The sequence below is a fragment of the Chiloscyllium plagiosum genome, unplaced genomic scaffold, assembly GCF_037043375.1.
Source record: "Chiloscyllium plagiosum isolate Xiang-an unplaced genomic scaffold, Cpla_swu_hap1 HiC_scaffold_15, whole genome shotgun sequence".
NCBI lineage: Eukaryota > Metazoa > Chordata > Chondrichthyes > Orectolobiformes > Hemiscylliidae > Chiloscyllium > Chiloscyllium plagiosum.
Window position 1 is genome coordinate 26,540,406 of NW_028270153.1, and position 21,347 is coordinate 26,561,752.

The window sequence follows — 21,347 nt, forward strand, 5'->3', positions numbered from 1 at the left end:
TTTGCCTTCTTATCAGAAGTAGCTTCTTTGTCCCTTGTTACATTTGGCATTAACTGTCTACTCAAAGACACAGCTTTCCTGCACTTAACTCCTTAAGTTCTTCTGCAGGTCAATCAGTTATTCTTATGGCAATAAAGCAGCCAGTTATCAAGCAGTTGTCAAAGCAGTTTTGTTCATGTAATTTCAACTCTCTCTTTTCCCAGATGTGGCTCATTGCTTTCAATTCCTGTACAGGTTTGTCCATGGTCTTTAATAGTTTATTCCAGACAGAGTTATTGCTGCTTCTTTTCATGAGTTATCTTTCATGTTTTCAATCTATGAACAGTTATTAAAGTCCTGAAATTTATAATATCACATGCCTGCACCAGCACTCTAAATGAGCAGTTTCCTTAGTGCAATTCTTCTACCTTCTACCATAGAGTCATTGAGTCACACAGCATGGAAAAAGTCTCTTCGGTACAGGCCCATACATTCTTCCTTTTCAGATAACAGTCTATTTCCATTTTGAATTGAACCCGCCTCATCCATGCTATCAGGCAGTGCATTCCAGACATTAACCACTCGCTGCATTAAGAAGTATATTTCATCGTGTTGCTTGTGCTTCTTGAGCTTTTTACTTTAAATCTGTGCCCTTTTGTTCTTAATCATTTTTTAGAAAATAAGAGTAGACCAATCGGCACATCGAGCCTGCTCCACCATTCAATATGATCATGGCCCTATCTCAATACCATATTCCCCCATCTCCCAATACCCATTGATGATTTTAATATATAAAAAATTATGAACCTTTTTCTTGAATATATTAAGTTACTTGTTACCAAAGCCTTTGTGGGAGAGAATTCCACAGGTTCACTATGTTTGAGTGAAGAATCTTATCCTCATTTCAATCCTAAATGGTTTACATCATATCTACTTGGTCCCTTTTGTGACCCCCTTGTTGTTCTGCTTGTGTCCCCTTGTTCTAGACTCCCCAACCAGGAAAGTATCCTTCTTGCATCTAATCTGTCCAGCCCTGTTAGAATTTTATTTATTTCAATCAGATCCCCTCTAAAATATCCCCTTCTCAATTCAAGGCCCAGTTTAACCAGTCTCAGGCAGTTCTGCCTTCCTCAGTAGCAGCCTAGTGAATGTCCATTGCACTTCCTCCATGGTAAGTATTCTTTCTTAAATAAAAGACCAAAACTGCACATGAAGCCCACGTGTGGTCTCACAAGACCCTGTAAAACTGCCGTAAGACAGCCATCCTTCTGAATTCAAATTCTCACGCAATTAATCCCATGCTCCCCAAATGCTTGCTGTACCTACCCATCTATTTTCAGTGACTGGTGTACGAGGTCACACAGACCCCTTTGTATATTGACATTTCTGAACACACCACCGTTTAAATATACTCTGTTTTTCACAACACAGTGTATAACTTCACATTTACCCACATTGTACTGCATCTGCCATGTTTATATATTCACTCAAATTGTCTAAATCATCTCAAAGCATTCTTTTATTCTCCTCACAACTCACAATCCTGCCCGTTTCATGTCTTCAACAAATTTGGACATGCATCATTTTGTTTCTTCATCCAGGTCAGTCATTTTCTTTGTGAATGGCTGGGGCCCAAGCAGCATTCTTTGCCATACCACACAAGTCATTGCCTGCTTTCTGGAAAAAGAGCTATTTGTTCCCACTCTCTGTTTCCTGTCTATCAAGCAATTTTCAAGTCACACCAATATATTACCCTAATCTCACTTCCATTGTTTTTGCCCACTAACCCCTTATGTGGAATCTTTTTAAAAGCCTTCTAAAACTCCAGACATGCCACAACCTTATCTAGTCTACAAGTTCTATCGTCAAAAACTCCAGTAGATTTATTAAGCATGATTTATCTTTCATAAATTCACAGTGGCTTTGACACAATCCTGCTAATGGTTTCCAAATCATATATTTTACAACAGACGTTTATAAACAGTTTTATAAACAATGGGTACATTTTTTCTCCATCTATGGTGACCTTTATAGAGCTTCATAAAATCATGAGGGGCATGGGTAGGGTAAATTGAAGTGGTGGAGGCTAGTACAATTGCAACATTTAAAAGTCATCTGGATGGGTCTATGAATAGGAAGGTTTAGAGGGATATGGGCCGGGTGCTGGCATGTGGGACTAGATTGGGTTGGGATATTTGGTTGGCATGTACGAGTTGGACTGCAGGGTCTGTTTCCATGCTGTACATCTTTGTACAACACTCATTGTGGGCGGCACGGTGGCACAGTGGTTAGCACTGCTGCCTCACAGCGCTTGAGACCCGGGTTCAATTCCCGCCTCAGGCGACTGACTGTGTGGAGTTTGCACGTTCTCCCCGTGTCTGCGTGGGTTTCCTCCGGGTGCTCCGGTTTCCTCCCACAGTCCAAAAGATGTGCTGGTTCAGGTGAATTGGCCATGCTAAATTGCCCGTAGTGTTAGGTAAGGGGTAAATGTAGGGGTATGGGTGGGTTTCGCTTCGGCGGGTCGGTGTGGACTTGTTGGGCCGAAGGGCCTGTTTCCACACTGTAATGTAATCTAATCTAAAAAAAAAAAAATTACTTTGAATACCTGTACCAAATCTCTGCTCATCATCTACACTCCAAAGAAAATAGTCCAACTTTCTCCAATCCATCTTCATAAATGCTGTTCATCATCTTGGAAATATTCGTATGAATATTTCCAATGTCTTCCCTTTCTTCCGAAAGTACATTACCCAAAATTGGATGCAATACTCAAGCTGAGGTTAAGCTATCTTCGTATACAAGTTCGCCATAACCTCCTTGCCCTTGCACTCTATGCTGCTAATAATAAAACGTAGGATACAGAATGCTTTATTAATCATGTTCTCAATCTATTCTGCTACCTTTAACTGTGTATGAATACTCAAATCCCTTTACTCTGACATTCTGTTGAGAATTGCATCCTTTATTTAATATGTCTTTCTTCCTACTAAAATAAATCAGTTCACATACAGGTTTTCATATTTAAAAACATTACAATCCCAAAATGCTTGCATGAATTGCTCACTGACTCATAGAGTGGTTGCAGAATAGGTATTTATCCAACTCTATGTTCTTTGAAGTTATAACCTGTCAAGACTAATTCTCCTCTAATTCTCAGGAAATTGGCACATAACCCAACAGAATAGAACCAAATTCATAAATAACTAACAAAAATAGAAAACACTAGAAGCATTAGACAGTGAGGCAGAATCTGTGGAGAGAAAAAAGATTTAATGTTTCAGATCCGTAACCTTTTATCAAAATTCTTTATTCAACAGTTTTCAATAAACTTTTCAAATGCAAAAACTGATGGGATTTTTAATTTTTAAAGAAGGTAAGTTTCCTTAATTTGCAAAAAAATTGCAATAAACAAATGGTTCAAAGCCAATGAAGTACTTTTGAAACAAAAACAGAAATTGCTAGAAAAGGTTAGCAGGTCTGGCAGCATCCATGGAGAGAACTCAGAGTTAATGTTTTGGGTCCAGTGACTCTTCCTCAGAACTCTGACATGCTTTTGAATGTTGATTCCCTATTGTCGGCAGATTCAGCAGCCAGAACAAGACCCCACAAATAGGAATAATATAAATGATCAAACCTGTTTTTTGTGATGTTAAATAAGGGCTAAACGTTTATCAGATCACTGGAGAGAACTCCCATGATCTTCAAATTGATGTCCCATGAACTTGACAGCCACTTAAAAAGGTAGCTTCCTTTTAACATTTTATCTGAAATACTGTTTTAGGAAATATTTTAAAATCAATTAATGATTCTTGATTCAGGTTTGAGCTTGAATGTTATTTTTAGATATGTTACTGAAATGTAAGTTTATTAGTCAGACATCAATAATATAATGGAAATGTGTTGCTGGAAAAGCGCAGCAGGTCAGGCAGCATCTAGGGAACAGGAGAATCGACGTTTCGGGCATTAGCCCTTCTTCCTGAAGAAGGGCTAATGCCCGAAACGTCGATTCTCCTGTTCCCTAGATGCTGCCTGACCTGCTGCGCTTTTCCAGCAACACATTTCCATCTCTGATCTCCAGCATCTGCAGACCTCACTTTCTCATCAATAATATAAGGATTATTATAGTTATATTATCGATTCAACCTAGGTTTTCCAGACCCAAGCTGATCAAATTTAGCCTCTGTAGATGTTGTACCTCCATCCTGTGAGTTCTCACATTAAACGGCATTTTCTCTGCCACTGTTTTTGTAATCATCATTAGCTATATCACTTGATATCCAGAATATTACAGTGAAGCAATATTATAGTGCTCCCCCCAGTGTTGATTCTTGACACAATAATCATAATGATGGTTTAGCAATTAAGCAACTAAAATTGTCCAGGTCATTCTGTTCCTAGTAATGTCAAATTATTGAGTGATACTATTTGAGCATTTCTATTTTTCTGGCCAATACTTTGTATTTGAAGGGGATGTAGCCAACGTGTCTGCTATAGTTTCCACTGCTATTGGTTTGGTCAATGACTTAACACAAAATCAAATTCTGTTTAGGATGGAGGCAAAATTAAACAGTACCAAAGTACCAGCCTAAACTTTAGGTTAATGTGTCTGGGACGGCCTTCAACCCACAATTCTTTGAGTTAGCGTGAAGTATGCTACAACTCTTAGCCAAAAGTAAGGAAATAACATTTGAATATTGTAATATGTAAATAAATGTCTTCAATTTTAGAATTTGAGGAGAAACTATCATTAGAATTTAAGAGTGTTAAGATAAAATTCAGACAACAATGTCACATTCATTTTTTTTGGATAACTGGCACCAAATATTATTTTTTTTTATTTTGGATATAAATACAATTCATATAGATTTGTCTTGCTAGGTATATGCAATTGGGGAAAGAATTCAGTTACATAGGTCTGGTGCTGAGTGGATGAAGACTTAGCAGACTTATGGGGCAAACAAGTCCGAAAAGCTGACCAAGGCATGTCATTAAAATAATAAAGGAATGTAATATGAATGAACATTTTTTTCAACACCACCAGCTGTAATTTCAGCCTTTGCTTCTTAGGATGCTAATCCTGTCATTGCATGAAAGGAGACATTCCACTAGTTCCAAATCTTGATTCAACTTGAATGAATTGAAAATTAAAAATCAATAAGCTTTATCTACAAGAGATACAATTGCTCACGGCAGTCTAGGTAATATAAATTAACTTTTTTTTTCACTCATTCTGAAACTCATATAAAATGGCAAATGACTTAATTGCCAGAGTCTGAAGATGACATGGAACTTGGAAGAATTGTAATTTGGCAAATTTTCTGACACGTGCAGTAAGACACAAACTTGATTAAATCTCTTCTCTGCCTAAAACTTTTAATAGAAGGAACAATTGTGAATGCTGCTAACTTTACTGCTTATTTAAACTGCATAGCTATATTTTAGAATTAGAAGTAAAGAGTGGGTTGTTCACACCAAGGATGTTTAGTAGCAAAGTTTTAATCACAAGACTGAAACCAATTGTTAAACAATGGGAGTCTTTGTTAGAGAATCATGTCGAAAATAGATTTTAAAATATATAATATAGTTTACAAGTAAGTGTATAAAACAAATTACCTTTTCTTTTCTTTCATCAATAACTACTTGCAGATTATTAAATGATATTCATCTATGTGTTGGGAAGAAAGATTTCTTAACTTTTCATATTTTTCCATCGAAAGCTAAAATCAGAGCCCAGGACTGATTGAAAATGACTGACAGACTCAGGTTGATGGACAAAACACTGCAGCAGCTGAAGACTGGAAATGAACACAGAACAAGTTGGAAATGCAGAATAGGTTTGGCAGCACCTGTGGAGATACAAACAGAATTAATGTTTTGGTTATGTAACCTTTCATCAGAACTGTGAAAAGAGGATTTATGAGAGTCAGGTAGTAGGAGAGATCAAGTGACAAAATGACTAAATTGCCAGAGTCTGAAGATGACATGGAACTTGTAAGAATTGTAAACTATGAGGAGGACAATGTGGAACTTCTAAAGGTCGTTGACTGTTTGGTGGATTGGACAAAACAAGTGGCACAATGAGGTTCAATGTAAAGAAATGTGAGATCATGTACTTTGGTAAGATGACTACTGAAAGACAATATAAAATTGGGTGTACAATTCTAAAGAGAGTATAGGAGCAGAGAGATCTTGATATATATGTGCACAGATCACTGAAGGTGACAGCATCAGTGGAGGGAGCAGTTAATTGACCACATTGAGTGGCTGGAGCTGTGGATGGACTCACTATGGCGCATCCATGATACTGAGAAATGATAGCATGATTAGCGAGCTGGTCACAAGTAATAGCTACATAGTTAGAAAAACATTGGGTGACTACCAGGAAGACCAGTGAGTAGATGTACTTTCCTGATGAAGGGCTTTTGCCTGAAATGTCTATTTTCCTGCTCCTCGGATGCTGCCTGACCTGCTGTGCTTTTCCAGCACCATGCTAGTCTTGACTACAATCTTCAGCATCTGCAGAACCCCTTGGCCTCTCAGGGGAAAGCAACAACAACTGAATTTGTGGCACCACAGTTGCTCTGTTGTTCAGCAGGGGAGGAAAAAGATTGAGAAAGTTTTAGTGATCAGGGATTTGATTGTAAAGGGAACTGACAGATAGTTCTGTGGTAGCAAATGAGACTCTTGAATGGTTTGTTGCCTCCCTGGTGCCAAGGTCACTGGTGTTCCCAGAGCAGTTGCAGGGCATTCTGCCAGCAGTCATGGCATATATTGATGCCAACTTTGTGGGTAAAGAAGAAATGAGGTTCTATAACAGTTTGATAGTAGATTAAAGAAGAAGACTGCTAAGGTTGTAACTTCCAGTGCCATGTGCTACTTTGTACATGAGAAGGAAGATTGGTCAGATGAAGCCATGGCTAAAAGAATAGAGTAGGAGAGATGGTTTTAAATTTTTGGATCATTATGGACTCAGAGTCATAGAGATGTACAACATGGAAACAGACACTTTGGTCCAACTCGTCCATGCCGATCGGACACCAACCAACTCAACCGCCCTGTGGCTGAACACTTTAACTTCCCCTCCCACTCCACCAAGGACATGCAGGTCCTTGGACTCCTCCATCGCCAGACCATAGCAACACGGTGGCTGGAGGAAGAGCGCCTCATCTTCCGCCTAGGAACCCTCCAACCACAAGGGATGAACTCAGATTTCTCCAGTTCCTCATTTCCCCTCCCCCTACCTTGTCTCAGTCCCAACCTTCAAACTCAGCACCACCTTCCTAACCTGCAATCTTCTTCCTGACCTCTCCGACCCCACCTCCACTCTGGCCTATCACCCTCACCTTAACATCCTTCCACCTATTGCATTTCCAATGCCCCTCCCCCAAGTCCCTCCTCCCTACCTTTTATCTTACCCTGCTGGGCACACTTTCCTCATTCCTGAAGAAGGGCTCATGCCCGAAACGTTGATTCTCCTGCTCCTTGGATGCTGCCTGACCTCCTGCGCTTTTCCAGCAACACATTTTCAGCTCTGTTCCCATGTATCATCTGCCCTAATCCTTCTAGATGGCAATGGTTGTGGGGTTGGAACATGTTAAGAATTTTTGGTGAATTTCTGCTGTGTATTTTTTATAGTATACATTGCTGTTATTGAGTGTCGATGGTGGAGAAAGTGGACACTTGTGGATGTGGTGCCAATCAAGCAGGCTGCTTTTTCCTGTTTGGTGTCCAGCTTCCTCAGTGTTGTTGGAACTGCACCCATCCATGTAAGTGGAGAGTATTACATCACATATCTGACTTATGCCTTGTAAATGGTGGACTCACTTTGGGGAGTCAGGACGTGAGTTACTCATTGCAGTATTCCTCGCCTTTGACCCACCACTGTGTGTATGAGGTGAGTCTTGTTGAGTTTCTGGCCAATGTAACATCCCAGAATGTTGGCAGTGGTGGATTCAGTGATCGTAAAATTATTGAATGTCAAGGGGTAGTGGTTAGATTGTCTCTGATTGGAGATGGTCATTACTTGGCTTTTGTGTGGCTTGAATGTTACTTGCCACTTGTCAGATCAACGCCCCTCCCCCAAGTCCCTCCTCCCTACCTTTTATCTTAGCCTGCTGGGCACACTTTCCTCATTCCTGAAGAAGGGCTTATGCCCGAAACATCGATTCTCCTGTTCCTTGGATGCTGCCTGACCTGCTGCGCTTTTCCAGCAACACATTTTCACCACTTGTCAGATCAAGCCTGGCTATTGTCCAGATCTTGTATTTGGCCATGGACTACTTCAGTACCTGAGGAGTCATGAATGGTACTGAATATTGTGAATATTGTGAATCAGTGAACATCTCCACTTCTGATCTGGGAATGGAGGTATTCCATTCCTGATGAAGGGCTTTTGCCCGAAACATCAACTCTCCTGCTCCTCAGATGGTGCCTGACCTGCTGTGCTTTTCCAGCACCGCACTCTCGACTCTAATCTCCAGCATCTGCAGTCCTCACTTTCATCAAATTTAGGATATCTGGCTGTTATGGATGAAGGGTCTGTTTCAGTGCTGTATATTTGTATGACTCTAAGTGTCTAAATGTCAAAGTCAACATCATTGGGCAGGATCTGGCAAACATAGACTGGGGGCACTTACCTGCAGGCAAGTGTACATTTGGAAAGTGGGAGTCTTTTAAAAGTAATGTAGTGAGAATTCATGGCCACTGTGTTCCTCTAAGAGTGAAGGGCAAGGTCAGCAAGACCAGGGAACCCTGGATGTCAAGAGTTTCTTTCCCAGACCTGCTTTTTTCCAGCAACTTTTTTGTTTCAGATTTCCAGCATGACCAGTTCTTTGATCTTTTCTGCTGACATTCTCGGGCAGTTTCTGATTTTGTTGCAGGGGGTCGCATTCATTGACGGGAGGTGGGTCTGCGTAGTGCCACCACAAGCGCAGGCAGATCAAGGTCGCTCCCACAGCAGCAGCGAAGTTTGCCAAGGAAGAACTACAGTACCCAGAAGGCAGGGCGCGCATCACGCGATGACGGCAAGTCTCGGGTGACGTTGCCGGCGAGAGTCTTTCCGCGGGGAGGAGGAGAGAGGGAGCGTTCCACGTCACAGGAGAAGCACAAAGAGAAATAAAGCGGCGGAGTCGGTCGGAGCGAGCCAGGAGGGGGGGCGGGGAGAGAAATTATAAATAAACAGCAAGAAAGATGCCGCGTGTGTACGTCGGGAGGCTCAGTTACCAAGTTCGGGAGAAGGACCTGGAGAGGTTCTTCAGGGGTTACGGCAAACTGCTGGAGGTGGACCTGAAGAACGGGTGAGAGACGCCGCGGTGGCGGCAGGCGCTGAGGAGGAGGGAAGGCGACCCGCTCCCAGGCCCCGATTCCCCTTCACACCCTCCCCCCCCCCCGCCCCGGTACCGCTGGACCACCCCCACCGTGCGGGGTATAGAGTCAGGCGGCTGTGGAAATGCGGCGCTCACCTTCGTTTTTCTCCCCCTCATGGAGAGACGAGGGAAGGGGGAGGTGCCGCGTGGATTGGGATAAAATGGCGGCTCGGGGGAGGTGGAGGGGGGGAGAGAGAGAGAGGCCGCGGCTCGGGGGTAGGGAGGGGACTGGTGAGGGGCACGGCTGGGGGTGAGCAGTCGAGGGGGGAGAGGTCACGGCTTTTGGGGGGGGTGCTCAAAGGGGGACGCCATGGCTTTGGGGGGTGGGAGGACAGTGTTGGAATGGGGTTGTTCCCAGCTTGGGGAGGGGGCTTTTGTTTTTTTTTTATTTTCCGCCCAGCGTTTGCATTTGCTTTACCATTGAAATTCCATTCCATGCATTTCTCACGCAAATGTCACCTAAGGTGCCACCTTTCCTTCTGGTGTTGAGTCTGCTCTTTCTGAAACGTGAGACGGTTTCTTTGTTTTCCAGTGCAAATGCCCAGTTGTCAAAATTTCGCCCTTTACTAATTCCTGCTCTCCACGTGGGTTTCGCCAACCATAGAAACATTCAGTGGCAGATCGTTCACTCCCCCCCCCCCCCCCCCCTTTTGGGTTTTAACCCTACAGCCCAGGCGCTTCCTTTTTGCAAATTGTGCCCTTTTAAACCATTCCAGAATATAATATATGACCAGCTCTCGCAAAACCTGCGGCTATAGAAGTGGTTCAGCAGAACCACAGTAATCTCAAACTTACAGTTTTTTGATCCAAATTGCGAACAAAAAGTAGAACTTAACTTTGGAATTGTCATTTATGCCAAATGAAGTTTCTGAAGATATGGGCAATTTTTTTTTAAACACAGGGTGCTGCGTTTGGGATAAACTTCGAGAAAGGGGTAAATGTGGGTACAATTACAACGTTTAAAAGACCCCTTAGATAAGCACATGAATAGGAAAGGGTTGGAGGTAAATGGGCCAGGAGCAGGCAGGTGGGATGAGTTTAGTTTGGGGTTTTGCTTGGCGAGGACTGGTTGGACCCAAGGGTCTGTTTCTGTGCTTTGTGACTCTATGACAATGACTGTGAAGGAAAAGAAATTTGTTTTGACTCAGTTAGAGAGCACTTAATTTAGAACCAAAAAGGGTGGTGCTGGAACATAAGCTGTTCATCAGCAATGAGCTAATGCTTGAAACGTCAACTCTCCTGCTCCTCGGATGCTGTCTGACTGGCTGTGCTTTTCCAACACCACATCTTTTGACTCTGATCTCCAGCATCTGCAGTCCTCACTCTCTCCTGCGCAGTATATTGAGTTACTAATTAGCGAAATAATAAAGGAATGTCTGGGTGAAATTTTCTACAGTGTTGGAACGTGAAATTTCCCATCAGAAGTGATGGTGAAAGAAACATAATGCAGAGGTTGGAAAACATCACTGTTATACTTGTGGTATAAATCACTTCATGGTGCAACTTTGCCTTAAATAAAACTTGGAACCATATAGCCTTCTCACTTGCACCCTCAACTGACGATTTGAACATCTTGACGAAAATAGTAATATGGTAAACTTCTGGTATTTCAGGTATATAATTTTTGCCAGTTTATCAGGGTGCTGGTTAAAATGAAAGTTAGCTGTAGCTAAATTTAGCAGCACTAGCACTTCTATCCTCTTTTTGGCTTATTAATTTTCCACATTCTGAGTTGGTTTGCAGATGCTTTTGAACTATCAATTTTGGTCCACTTTGAGGGCATAGTAATTACTGCTGGATATCTACCAGAGAACCTATGTGCAAAATGTTCATCGTGCAAAAACATTCTACAATGTTTTAATTGATTCTTTTCAGGTATGGGTTTGTTGAGTTTGAAGATGCACGTGATGCAGACGATGCGGTCTATGAACTGAATGGGAAAGAACTTTGTGGCGAGCGCATAATTGTGGAACATGCAAGAGGACCACGTCGTGATGGAAGTTATGGCGGTGGTTATGGTGGTGGTGGAGGTCGCAGTGAGTGGTTTAATATCTTGCTTAACATATTCTTGCATTTAACTTTTGAATTTGCTTTTAAATATTTCTAATGGCATTTTATTGTTTAAATTATATAACATTGTTTAAATTGTGTAAGTGTTCATCCAAACCTTTTTAACGAGACCTTGATCTTTTAATTGAAAGAATCCAGTGAGGCTAAGATGTCTGCCCGTTCCGATTGACCTTGGCTTTACCTTACAATATGTAGCCTTTGGCGTTTGGCTGACCTAATGGAAGCCATGACGACAGCTGCCTTTGCCATTAGACCCTGGGTGATGAGGATGCCAAGGGTTAGACATTACTGGTTAATCTGAACTAGGTGCCTGTTACCATATGTGTGTTGTACCAAACTTCTAAAATCTGCTAGAATGTAAGTACATGATGTAATATTTAGTTTTAATATTTGGCAAAATAAATGCAGACATGCATGGTAACATAATTGTAGCATTTAGTGTAAATGCAAAATCTATGAAATTGTAATTATTAACTGAGTTTACTCTGTAGTCTGATCTGTTTTCATTCTCATGTAAAATATTACAGATTTGTTGTAAGTTAAGTGCTCACTGACATTTTATTGAACCTCTTAAGGCAGTGGTGGTTACGGATATCGAAGAAATGGAAGGGAGAAATATGGGCCACCTGTCCGTACAGAGTTCAGACTGATCGTCGAAAATCTTTCAAGCCGTTGCAGCTGGCAAGACCTAAAAGTAGATTTTGCGACTACATATGAATTTTCAAGAAACATTGAAATTGCAGTTTCTTTCTTCTGACTGCTTTTTTTTTGTTTTCATTTTTGAAGGATTTCATGAGACAAGCAGGAGAAGTGACCTATGCAGATGCTCATAAGCAGCGTATGAATGAAGGAGTCATTGAATTCAGATCATACTCTGATATGAAACGAGCTTTGGACAAGCTGGATGGCACTGAAATCAATGCAAGAAAGATTCGATTGGTTGAAGACCGCCCCCGTAATCGACGCTCCTCTTCTGGTAGTCGATCGCGGTGAGTGCTCTTTTCACTGCATGTTAGCGGAGAAATATTTGCTTGATCAGGATCTTACTATAAATTTAGAAATGCCTGCATGTTTGATAACTGGCTTGCCTTATGGAACTTTTAGTTACTACTTTTTATGATCGTTTGTAATATCCTCGAGATCTTGTGCACATCAATGCCACCTATGTGGTGTTCAACACAAAGAAAATTAGACGTGGAAGCTGTGAATAAAAACATGATAGTGGAACTATTAGCATCTATAAAAAATAGTTAATGTTGCTTTGAGTTCTGATGATGGATTCTGGCCTGTGGATAATTTTTCCACCTGATACTGACCTGGATTGTTTTGCAAATTTTGTTTTTGTCTTCAACCTTTTATGTTTTCTTTAAGTTCCTGGTGTTGAAGCTTTGTGGTCGAAGTAAGGTATAGAGTTCTTTTTAGAAGGTGGGGAGAAATGTCTCCGGCCTATGCGTTTAAAAGGGTTTGAGAAGTTAAGAATATGCTAGCTGAAAGCTTTATTTCAGCTGATAGCGGGAATACTTGACCAAGTTATAGTAGAGAATGCTGCATTTGGTATGGAGCAACCTTCCTAGCAAGATTTACATCCAGATATAAGGTAGAAGGACAGACAAAAGGAGCACTTTTTTTTTAAAAGACCAAATGGACTGTTATTTTCTGTTTCTGTAGATTATGAAGGAGCAAAGATGGTTTTTAGTAGAGTGGTATGCTCTTGTTGGATGTAGGAGTTTAGGGAGAGTTTACATGTTACTGAAGATTATGTCTGCAGGAAGTGTGTTTGGTTGTGAATCTTATCAGATTGAATGCATTGGTTGGAGTGACAGAAGCAGTGAGGAATTTAAAAGAGCCAGGAGGTGCGATGAATGGCAGTTATAGGAAGGGAGAAAAGCCTCAGATACAGTCAATAACTCCCAGGAAAGGCAAGCAAGTAGTGCGGGAGTCTCTGTGGCTATCCCCATTTCAAACAAATATGCTGTTCTGGAAAACGTAGGGGATGATGGACTCTCGGGGAATATAGCATGAACAGCCAAGTTTCTGGTATCGAGACAGCCCTCATTACGTTAGAGCCTATGGGGGGGTTCCAAGTGATCAGTTGTGATAGGGGACTGTTTCTAGTCAGAGGCACAGATAAATATTTCTGCAGCTCGCAGTGAAAAATCAGAATGGTGTGTTGCCTCCCTGGAGCCAGGATCAAGGATGTCTCAAAAGAGGGTGCAGGATACCATTAAAAGGGAGGTTATTGTACACATTGGAACTAAAGTTCGGGGAAGAGCTGTGCTTAGTTGCAGGAATTTGCATCTGCTAAATTAAGTAACTGAAGGAAGTGCAGAGATAAATTCTGAAGAGCCAGACACTGGGCATTGCTGTTCAGAAATGGTAATGAGGGTACTGTGTTGGAGCATTTAGAAACTGAGAGAGAAGACTGAAATAGGTTTGTGAGAAAGTCATGCAGTCTGAGTTATAGCAATATGAAAGCTTTTCCATAACAAGAACCATCAAGAAAACTACTCAGAATATTCACGAGGAAAGATGTTGCTAACCTAGAGATGGTGCATAAAAGATTTACAAGGATTGGAGGATTTGAGGAAAAGGGAGAACTGAATAGACTGGGACACTTTTTTCCTGGTGCATTGGAGGCTGATGAGTAACCTTTTATAAAGGCATATTAATAGGGTGAACAGATAAGGTCTTTTTCCCTAGGCAAGGGAAATCTAAGACTAGAGAGCATAGGTTTAAGGTGAGAGGGGAATGCTTTAAAAGGGAGCTATGGGGCAGCTTTTTCATGCGGAGTGTTGTGTGTGGTGTGGAACGAGCTGTCAGAGGAGGTGCAATTAAAAGGCATCTGGATGGGTACATGAGTAGAAAGGGTTTGGAGGGATATGTCCCAAATGCTGACAAATGGTACTACGTCAGTTTAGGATATCTGGTCAGCGCAGACGAGTTGGACTGAAGAGGTCTGTATAACTCTTGACTCTAGATTTCCCCTGGTATAGTTCATAATGTTTCAGTCACCCAAAATGGTATTATTAAATTGACCTGGCTGCCTTAAGTATTGTAGGACAGTAGTAAAGTTGAATTGATGTGAGCATAGACTGACAAAAGTTATAAATCACACAACAACAGGTTGTAGTCCAACCGGTTTATTTGAAAGCACTAGCTTTTGGAGTGCTGCTCCTTCATCAGGTGGTTGTGAATAAACCTGTGGGACGATAACCTGGTGTTGTGATTTTCAACTTTGACCACCCCGTGTCCAACACTGGCTCCTCCACATCACGATTGAAAGAAGAAAGTTGCGTTCATTGCATCTTTCACAGCTTCAGGATCTTGCAGGGTAATATTACAGCCAATTTTTATATATCATTATTCCAGGTGAGTTTAATGACCAGGATTTCTGCTTAGCTGATGTTTGAAGAAAATTTGTTGGTTTGGTATCTCAGGACTGCTATGTTTCTAACCTTTTTTTTTGCTTACCTCAAAAGACAGGCTAGTGTCATGTTTATTGTCTTCTCTGATAAATGTGGCCTGCGTCAGTGCCGCAGCCCCTCAGTACCACATTGAGCTAGATTATGACTAGCTCATTTGATTTGAGATTTGAGCTCCATATGAAGTGGTGTGACTGCTACTGCTAAACTTTGTGATCTGAGACTAGATTCCTTGAGTATTCAAAATCAGGAGTTGGATAATGTGGTTGTAGATAACATTAGTGATTGGACTCTTGTCTCTGATTCAGAAGATTGTTGGTCTAAACCCCAACTGAGCACAAACATCAAAATATGCACCTTTGTTCCAAGTTTCTCAACAAACATTTCCTGCAAACAGTATGTTTTGTAAAAATGAGAATATTTTTAAGATGCACAGAACAGCTTAACATCAAGATGAAAGGTAGCAGTATGCTGCTGCAACATGTGCATCTGACAATTTGTCTTCATATCTCCATTGGAGAAGACGACGACTGGCTTCAAGTGCCCAAACAATCAGACATGAAATCCTGACAAAAAGAGAGACCGAGAAAGAAGCCATATGGTATCCTTCCTGATGAAGCGCTTATGCACGAACCTCGATTCTCCTGCCCCTTGGTAGCTGCCTGACTGTTGTGCTTTTCCAGCACCACACTATTGAGGGAGTGTTGCAATGTCTGAAGTGCAGTCCTTCAGATGAGGTTTAAATAAAAGCCCTGTCCTTTCTGTTTGAAATGAAAGATCGTGTATCACTATTGAAATGTTCTCCCCAGTGGCTTGCTCAATATTTTGTCCCTCAAGCCAATGTTACAAAAAAAATGTCGTTATTATCACATTGCTGTTTGTGAAAGGATTCTGTCGAGAGTGTGGCTTCTTTCTCTGTTTCTCTTTTTGTCAGGATTTCATGTCTGATTGTTTGGGCACTTGAAGCCAGTCGTCGTCTTCTCCAATGGAGATATGAAGACAAATTAACTTTGGTTGTCAAATCCACAAGCAGTAGCAACATACTGCTACTTTTCATCTTGATGTAAACTGCTCTGTGTATCTTAAAAATATTCTCATTTTTACAAACGTACTGTTCTCAGGAAATGTTTGTTGAGAAACTTGGAATGAAGGTGCATATTTTGATACATGATAACTGACAAAAAGAAATGCCTGTTAGTTTGCTGCCTTATCACTTGTAATATTTTAATTTATAGGTCCAGATCCCGAAGCCATCGTCATTCACGTAGCAGAAGTCGTAGGACCAGTCGAAGTCGGTCTGGCAGTGCTTCAAAGAGCAGGTCACGTTCTCGGTAGGTAAATTTATTGAATGGCTGAATTTTGTTTAGAAGGCAATTCTGCATGGTATGTATAACTTTACACACAATTGTTATGTGATGGATCTTGATTTAAAATTATGGAGGTGAATTGAATTGTAGCCTTATTACTGAAGGTACGTAATACTGTCTAGTGAACTTGTGAAAAATTGTCATGGTTATATCAAGTGTGGGCAGGTATAATTTTAAAAAAGAAGAAAAATACAAACATTCAGCAGGTCTGACAATTTCTGTAAAGGTAGAAACATTAACATTTCTGTATCCAGGTCATGACCTGAAACATTAACTCTTTCCCTTCTCCAAATGCAGGCAGATCTGTTGAAGTTTTTTGAGCATTTTTCTCTTGATATTTCCAACATCTGCAATATATTGCTTTATACTAAAAACATATTTAGGTAGTCTAATATAATGGCATGACGTACATTTGTTGTATAACTGAATTTTGAGCAGAATTCTGATCAATTCAATATAGTGTGGGTATGTTGCACGTAATCTGAACTCGGGGAACCTGACTGTTAACCAACAAACTTAATTTTATTTGCTCTAATATTTGTTAGTTTGCCTTATTTTTAAACATGTAAACTTTGTTTTTGTCATTGTTTATATTGTTGGAGTCTGTACACCTGCTTCTGGTCTTATTTGTTGCTTAGGGTTTTTGCCTGTTTGAGAAATTTTTATCTGTGGCTCATTGTTCTATGGTAAACATTGAGCGTTAGGATTGGTGTATTCTCACATCAGTGCATGTATTTTGGGTCAAAATCAGTTTTCTGGAAAAACTCAGGTCTGGCAGCATCTGTGGAGAGAAAGCAGAGTTAATGTTTTGAGTCCAGTATCCCTCCTTATTTTGGTATTGAACTTTGAAAAGCGGAATGCTCACAATCTTTTTTGGATTGTGGTGGGTGGTGAGGTGAGTTAGTTTTGTAGTTAACTATTTTTAAGTTCCTACTTGTAATTTGCTAGCTGTTCGGGAGAGTTGAGACACTTTTAAATTGGTAGGGGCTTAAAGAGGATTGACTATATTTAAAGTAAATTGAATTGAGTTCAGCATAATATGGTTATTAAGGCATGCAAAAGATATTCTTTTGGAAGTTTTATATATTACCAGAAAAAATGTTACTTAATTCTAAATGTTGGATCAACCACCATGGACGTGAAGATTTTTCTTTAAATTTGCCACAAAAAAAATGTACTTGCCTTTTCTATCTAAATATCCTGTTCTTTATTTACTTAGTTAACTACCCTGCAAGGATTACTGAAGTTTGGAGTTGGCACTTGGCACATTACATTGGACAATAATAATTAAATTAGAGTCATAGAGATGTAAAACATGGAAACAGACCCTTTGGTCCAACCCGTCCATGTTGATCAGATATCCCACCCAATCTAGTCCCACCTGCCAGCACCCAGCCCATATCTCTCCAAACCCTTCCTATTCATATACCCATCCAAATGCCTCTTAAATGTTGCAATTTTACCAGCCTCCACCACTTCCTCTGGCAGCTCATTCCATACACGTGCCACCCTCTGCGTGAAAAAGTTGCCCTGTACGCCTCTTTTATATCTTTCCCTCACCCTAAACCTATGCCCTCTAGTTCTGGACTCCCCGTCTCCAGGAGAAAGATTTTGCCTATTTATCCTATCCATGCCCCTCATAATTTTGTAAACCTCTATAAGGTCACCCCTCAGCCCCCGACGCTCCAGGGAAAACAGCCCCAGCCTGTTCAGCCTCTCCCTATAGCTCAAATCCTCCAACCCTGGCAACATCCTTGTTCATACTTTCTGAGCCCTTTCAAGTTTCACAACCTCTTTTTCCGATAGGAAGGAGACCAGAATTGCATTCAATATTCCAACAGTGGCCTAACCAATGTCCTGTACAGCTGCAACGTGACCTCCCAACTCCTGTGCTCAATACTCTTACCAATAAAGGAAAACATACCAAATGCCTTCTTCACTATCCTATCTACCTGTGACTCCACTTTCAAGGAGCTATGAACCTGCACTCCAAGGTCTTTGTTCAGCAACACCCCCTAGGACCTTACCATTAAGGTGTATAAGTCCTGCTAAGATTTGCTTTCCCAAAATAGATATGTGCTGGTATATTTTATAATTTGTGCAGTACACGGTATAAATTTACAAATGAATATGGAAATAGTCTTGTTTCTGTAATTCAGTACTATAAAAGTGTTTGATTTTTCTTTGTCTTTACCCAACACACTGCCCATTTGTTAGCTGAACCTCATAACTTATGTTTAAGTATTATATTTTGACATAATTTTCTCTTTCATCCACGGTATTGACTATGTAACCTGTCTTCTGGGACCTTGTCTCTAGTCAATAATAGTCAGTAGCAATGAGATTAGGATTGCTTTCAGGATCAAACCACTCTCTTTGCTGGAAATAGTATATGAATATTCATTGAAGATTACAGAACATCAGTTAGATGGGAACCTTTGGTAACTTTACTTTCCTATATTTTAAAAAAGTGGTTTTATAGGACAGTTAGGGATCTGGAATAATTCAAATGCCCAGACAGTAGTTAGCGCAGCAAACTAAGCACTTTCTGATCTGTATATATTTGCTAAGTAAACTCATTTTAACTATTGTAAGGCATTTATATTCAATCTGATTTGAATTTTTATCTCAATTTCTTGCAACTGTTTTGCTAAATTTGGTATGCAAAAAATGGGGGTACTTTTAAAAGTTAAGTAATAATTTTCCCTTGTATTTTTAACCTTAGATCTCAGAGCAAGGACCATTCCAGGTCCAAATCAAAGTCTCCAGAAAGGAAATCTAGATCAAGAGGTAATTCCAAAGTCATGTCTGACAAGGGCTCTCGTTCTCGATCACCAAGCAAATCAAAATCTGAATTGAATAATAAGTCACACAGCAGATCCAAATCCCCTCAAGTAAATGGTAAAGGAGATGCTAAATCAATGTCTCGTTCACGTTCAAAGTCCCGCTCAAGATCAAGAGAAGCACCACTTCTTGCATCACCAGTTAATTCAAAGCCAAGATCAGCGAATGCATCTCCATCCAACACTCGTTCTAGATCAGCATCTAGGTCCCGATCTAGATCGATATCTAGGTCTAGATCTGGCTCTAAGGATTAGCAAACAACTGCCTTATGAATGTTGAACTTGAGCTGGATGTTTTCCTTAAAATAGCTGTATATGTAAACAACTCTTGAGACTCCAGATTTTTTTCAAACTGGTGTTTTTCTTTTCTAGTGTAGAGTACAGTATAGGGATATTGTACATAACTTCTAAATTACTCTGAGCAATAAGTGCAAATAGGGCTGTTGCTTTTTTTGCTTTTATTGATAACCTTTTCAAAGTGTATTGTGCTATTTGAGGGAGCTTTGATTTTAATTTCCTACTTTTTTTTATTGCTGGGATATTGCACAAAGTATTGTGCATGAAGAACTGTACAAAACATCCTGATAGTTACACTTCATTTTGGTGCCAAAATTCTAATTTTAAAATATACAAGTCATGTCAACTTTAAAAGTTTGCATTATCTAATTTGGCTCCCTGGCATGATCTTGTGTGCAGTAGGCAATTAAGCACTTCTTTGGAGGTGGCAAGACTATAATTGTGTATCATACTCCCTGAAGTATCTAATGTAATGCTTATGAATCCCAATCTTTAACAGTCGGTGTCTATGTAGCTAAACTATACATATTAACAATGTAATCTTGTCAAGCTCACATGTAGCTGTGAAGAGCTTTTTAGGCAGGAATGACTTTCTAAATAACATTGCATATGTTGTAATGGACACATTATTTGCAATTGAATTTGTGTAACTGTCCCCCTATGCTAAAGGTAAACTATTCTAATTAAGGTTTTTGATCTTTGTGCAGACCAGCATTTACAGATGCATGTTTTTTTTTACATGAGAACATACTTGAAATATGCATGGTTTTAATAAAGCATTTTATTGCAACTTTTGTCATTTTATTTCTTGAGAACTTTATTGTTTTGTCTTAAGCTACCAAATGAGGATAGCTCTCCTATTAAAGTGAAAGTTTTCCTAACCGTGCTAAGCAGTGATAACTACATGTTGGAGTATCTAGTTGGTACAAAAGTAAATGAGACAGTGCAGAATGCCCAGCTTCTGACTCCGAGTAGCAAAACTTTTTTGTGGATAACTGAATAAGATTTTTTGCTTAATGCTGGTTGAGGAGTCAGAGGTCTACAGCGTAGAACAAGGTCCTTTTGGCCTATCAAGTCTGCACAAGAACGATCATTGGCTTGGATACAAGTTGATTTTTATGTTAAAATATGTACCAAAAGGACACCAGTAGATATGATGTGTTGCTTTTTTTTTGTTCAAGATTGACTTTGATTTTTTTTCTGAATAACTTTTTTTTCCCTTCTTTGGGATTAGCTATCAGAGCACCAACTGGGAACTGCAAATGGATTTTGCTTTATGGCAGACTTTGTATTCAGAAGAATCACTTAAGCATGTTAGAAAATCTGAAAAATACAGGGAAGATGTGTCTGTATTTGTGAAGAAGAAAAGTGAATAATCTGCTACAGGCTTTGTTTTTTTTTGGGGTATTCGTTAGGTTGTAGATAACCAGATGCAGTAAAATTCCTCTGATCTTACACTACAAAATCAATAATCTCTCCAGCTGTAAACTACACTGAGGAATTTTGTAAATACTGTTGCTTGTAGCTACTCCTGTCAGGAGATTGCTATCATGTCACTGTTGACTGTCTTGTATCATCCTCACATGCTTGCCGTAGCTCATTTGTGTCCATTCTGATGCTCATATCCAATTACACATGTGCTGACCCTTTTTTTGCCCTCCAGACGGGATCTCTGATTGAAATAGCTGAAATTATGACATTTTCTTGATTATTATGGAGTCCGTTTTGTGCTAGTAATCTTAAATTGCAATTGTCGTGTGGAATTTTTATAAATTGGAAGTGTTAATTCGAATTCCAAACTTAATCATGAAATGATTTGTAAGAATGCATGTGCCATCAGAGTGCTTCAAAGAGCAAATCAATAAGAATCTATTAATGACCCAAGTAGTCAAGAAGGTTTTCTGGCTGTTCCACATAAGATGGAAGGTTTTCGAAAAGTGAAGACTTTGTTATTTAGCAAAGTTGATATTCAAATAATTTGTTCAAACGTGAAGATTTGTGGGC

At 40.1% G+C, this 21,347-nt stretch overlaps 1 protein-coding gene and 1 long non-coding RNA gene across 3 annotated transcripts in view; one reads left to right on the top strand and one right to left on the bottom strand.

Moving 5' to 3' along the window:
* Nucleotides 1–9,085, bottom strand: part of LOC148147634 (uncharacterized) — a 22,705-nt gene extending 13,620 nt beyond the window's left edge. The window contains exons 1-3 of one of the 2 annotated variants that reach the window (XR_015759549.1): nt 8,616–9,081; nt 5,593–5,825; nt 2,630–3,229 (exon numbers count right to left, since the gene is read on the bottom strand). This is a non-coding gene — a long non-coding RNA (uncharacterized LOC148147634). Of the gene's footprint in view, nt 1–2,629; nt 3,230–5,592; nt 5,826–8,615 lie in introns of those variants that run through there. The other variant, XR_015759550.1, reaches the window with a different exon arrangement.
* Nucleotides 9,080–20,133, top strand: LOC122560187 (serine/arginine-rich splicing factor 6-like). Its single transcript, XM_043710573.2, has 6 exons — nt 9,080–9,275; nt 11,220–11,380; nt 11,990–12,108; nt 12,201–12,403; nt 16,072–16,167; nt 18,929–20,133. The coding sequence occupies exons 1-6, from the start codon at nt 9,169–9,171 to the stop codon at nt 19,299–19,301; spliced, it is 1,059 nt and encodes a 352-aa protein (XP_043566508.1). The 5' UTR covers nt 9,080–9,168; the 3' UTR covers nt 19,302–20,133.
* Nucleotides 20,134–21,347: the final 1,214 nt, after the last annotated feature.

Excerpts from the sequence above, each read along its gene's own strand:
- LOC122560187 (XM_043710573.2), top strand. The coding sequence starts at position 9,169 with ATGCCGCGTGTGTACGTCGGGAGGCTCAGTTACCAAGTTCGGGAGAAG. Across the intron at positions 12,404-16,071 it reads TCTTCTGGTAGTCGATCGCG|GTCCAGATCCCGAAGCCATC; the intron begins GTGAGTGCTCTT and ends TTTAATTTATAG. Across the intron at positions 16,168-18,928 it reads AAGAGCAGGTCACGTTCTCG|ATCTCAGAGCAAGGACCATT; the intron begins GTAGGTAAATTT and ends TTTTAACCTTAG.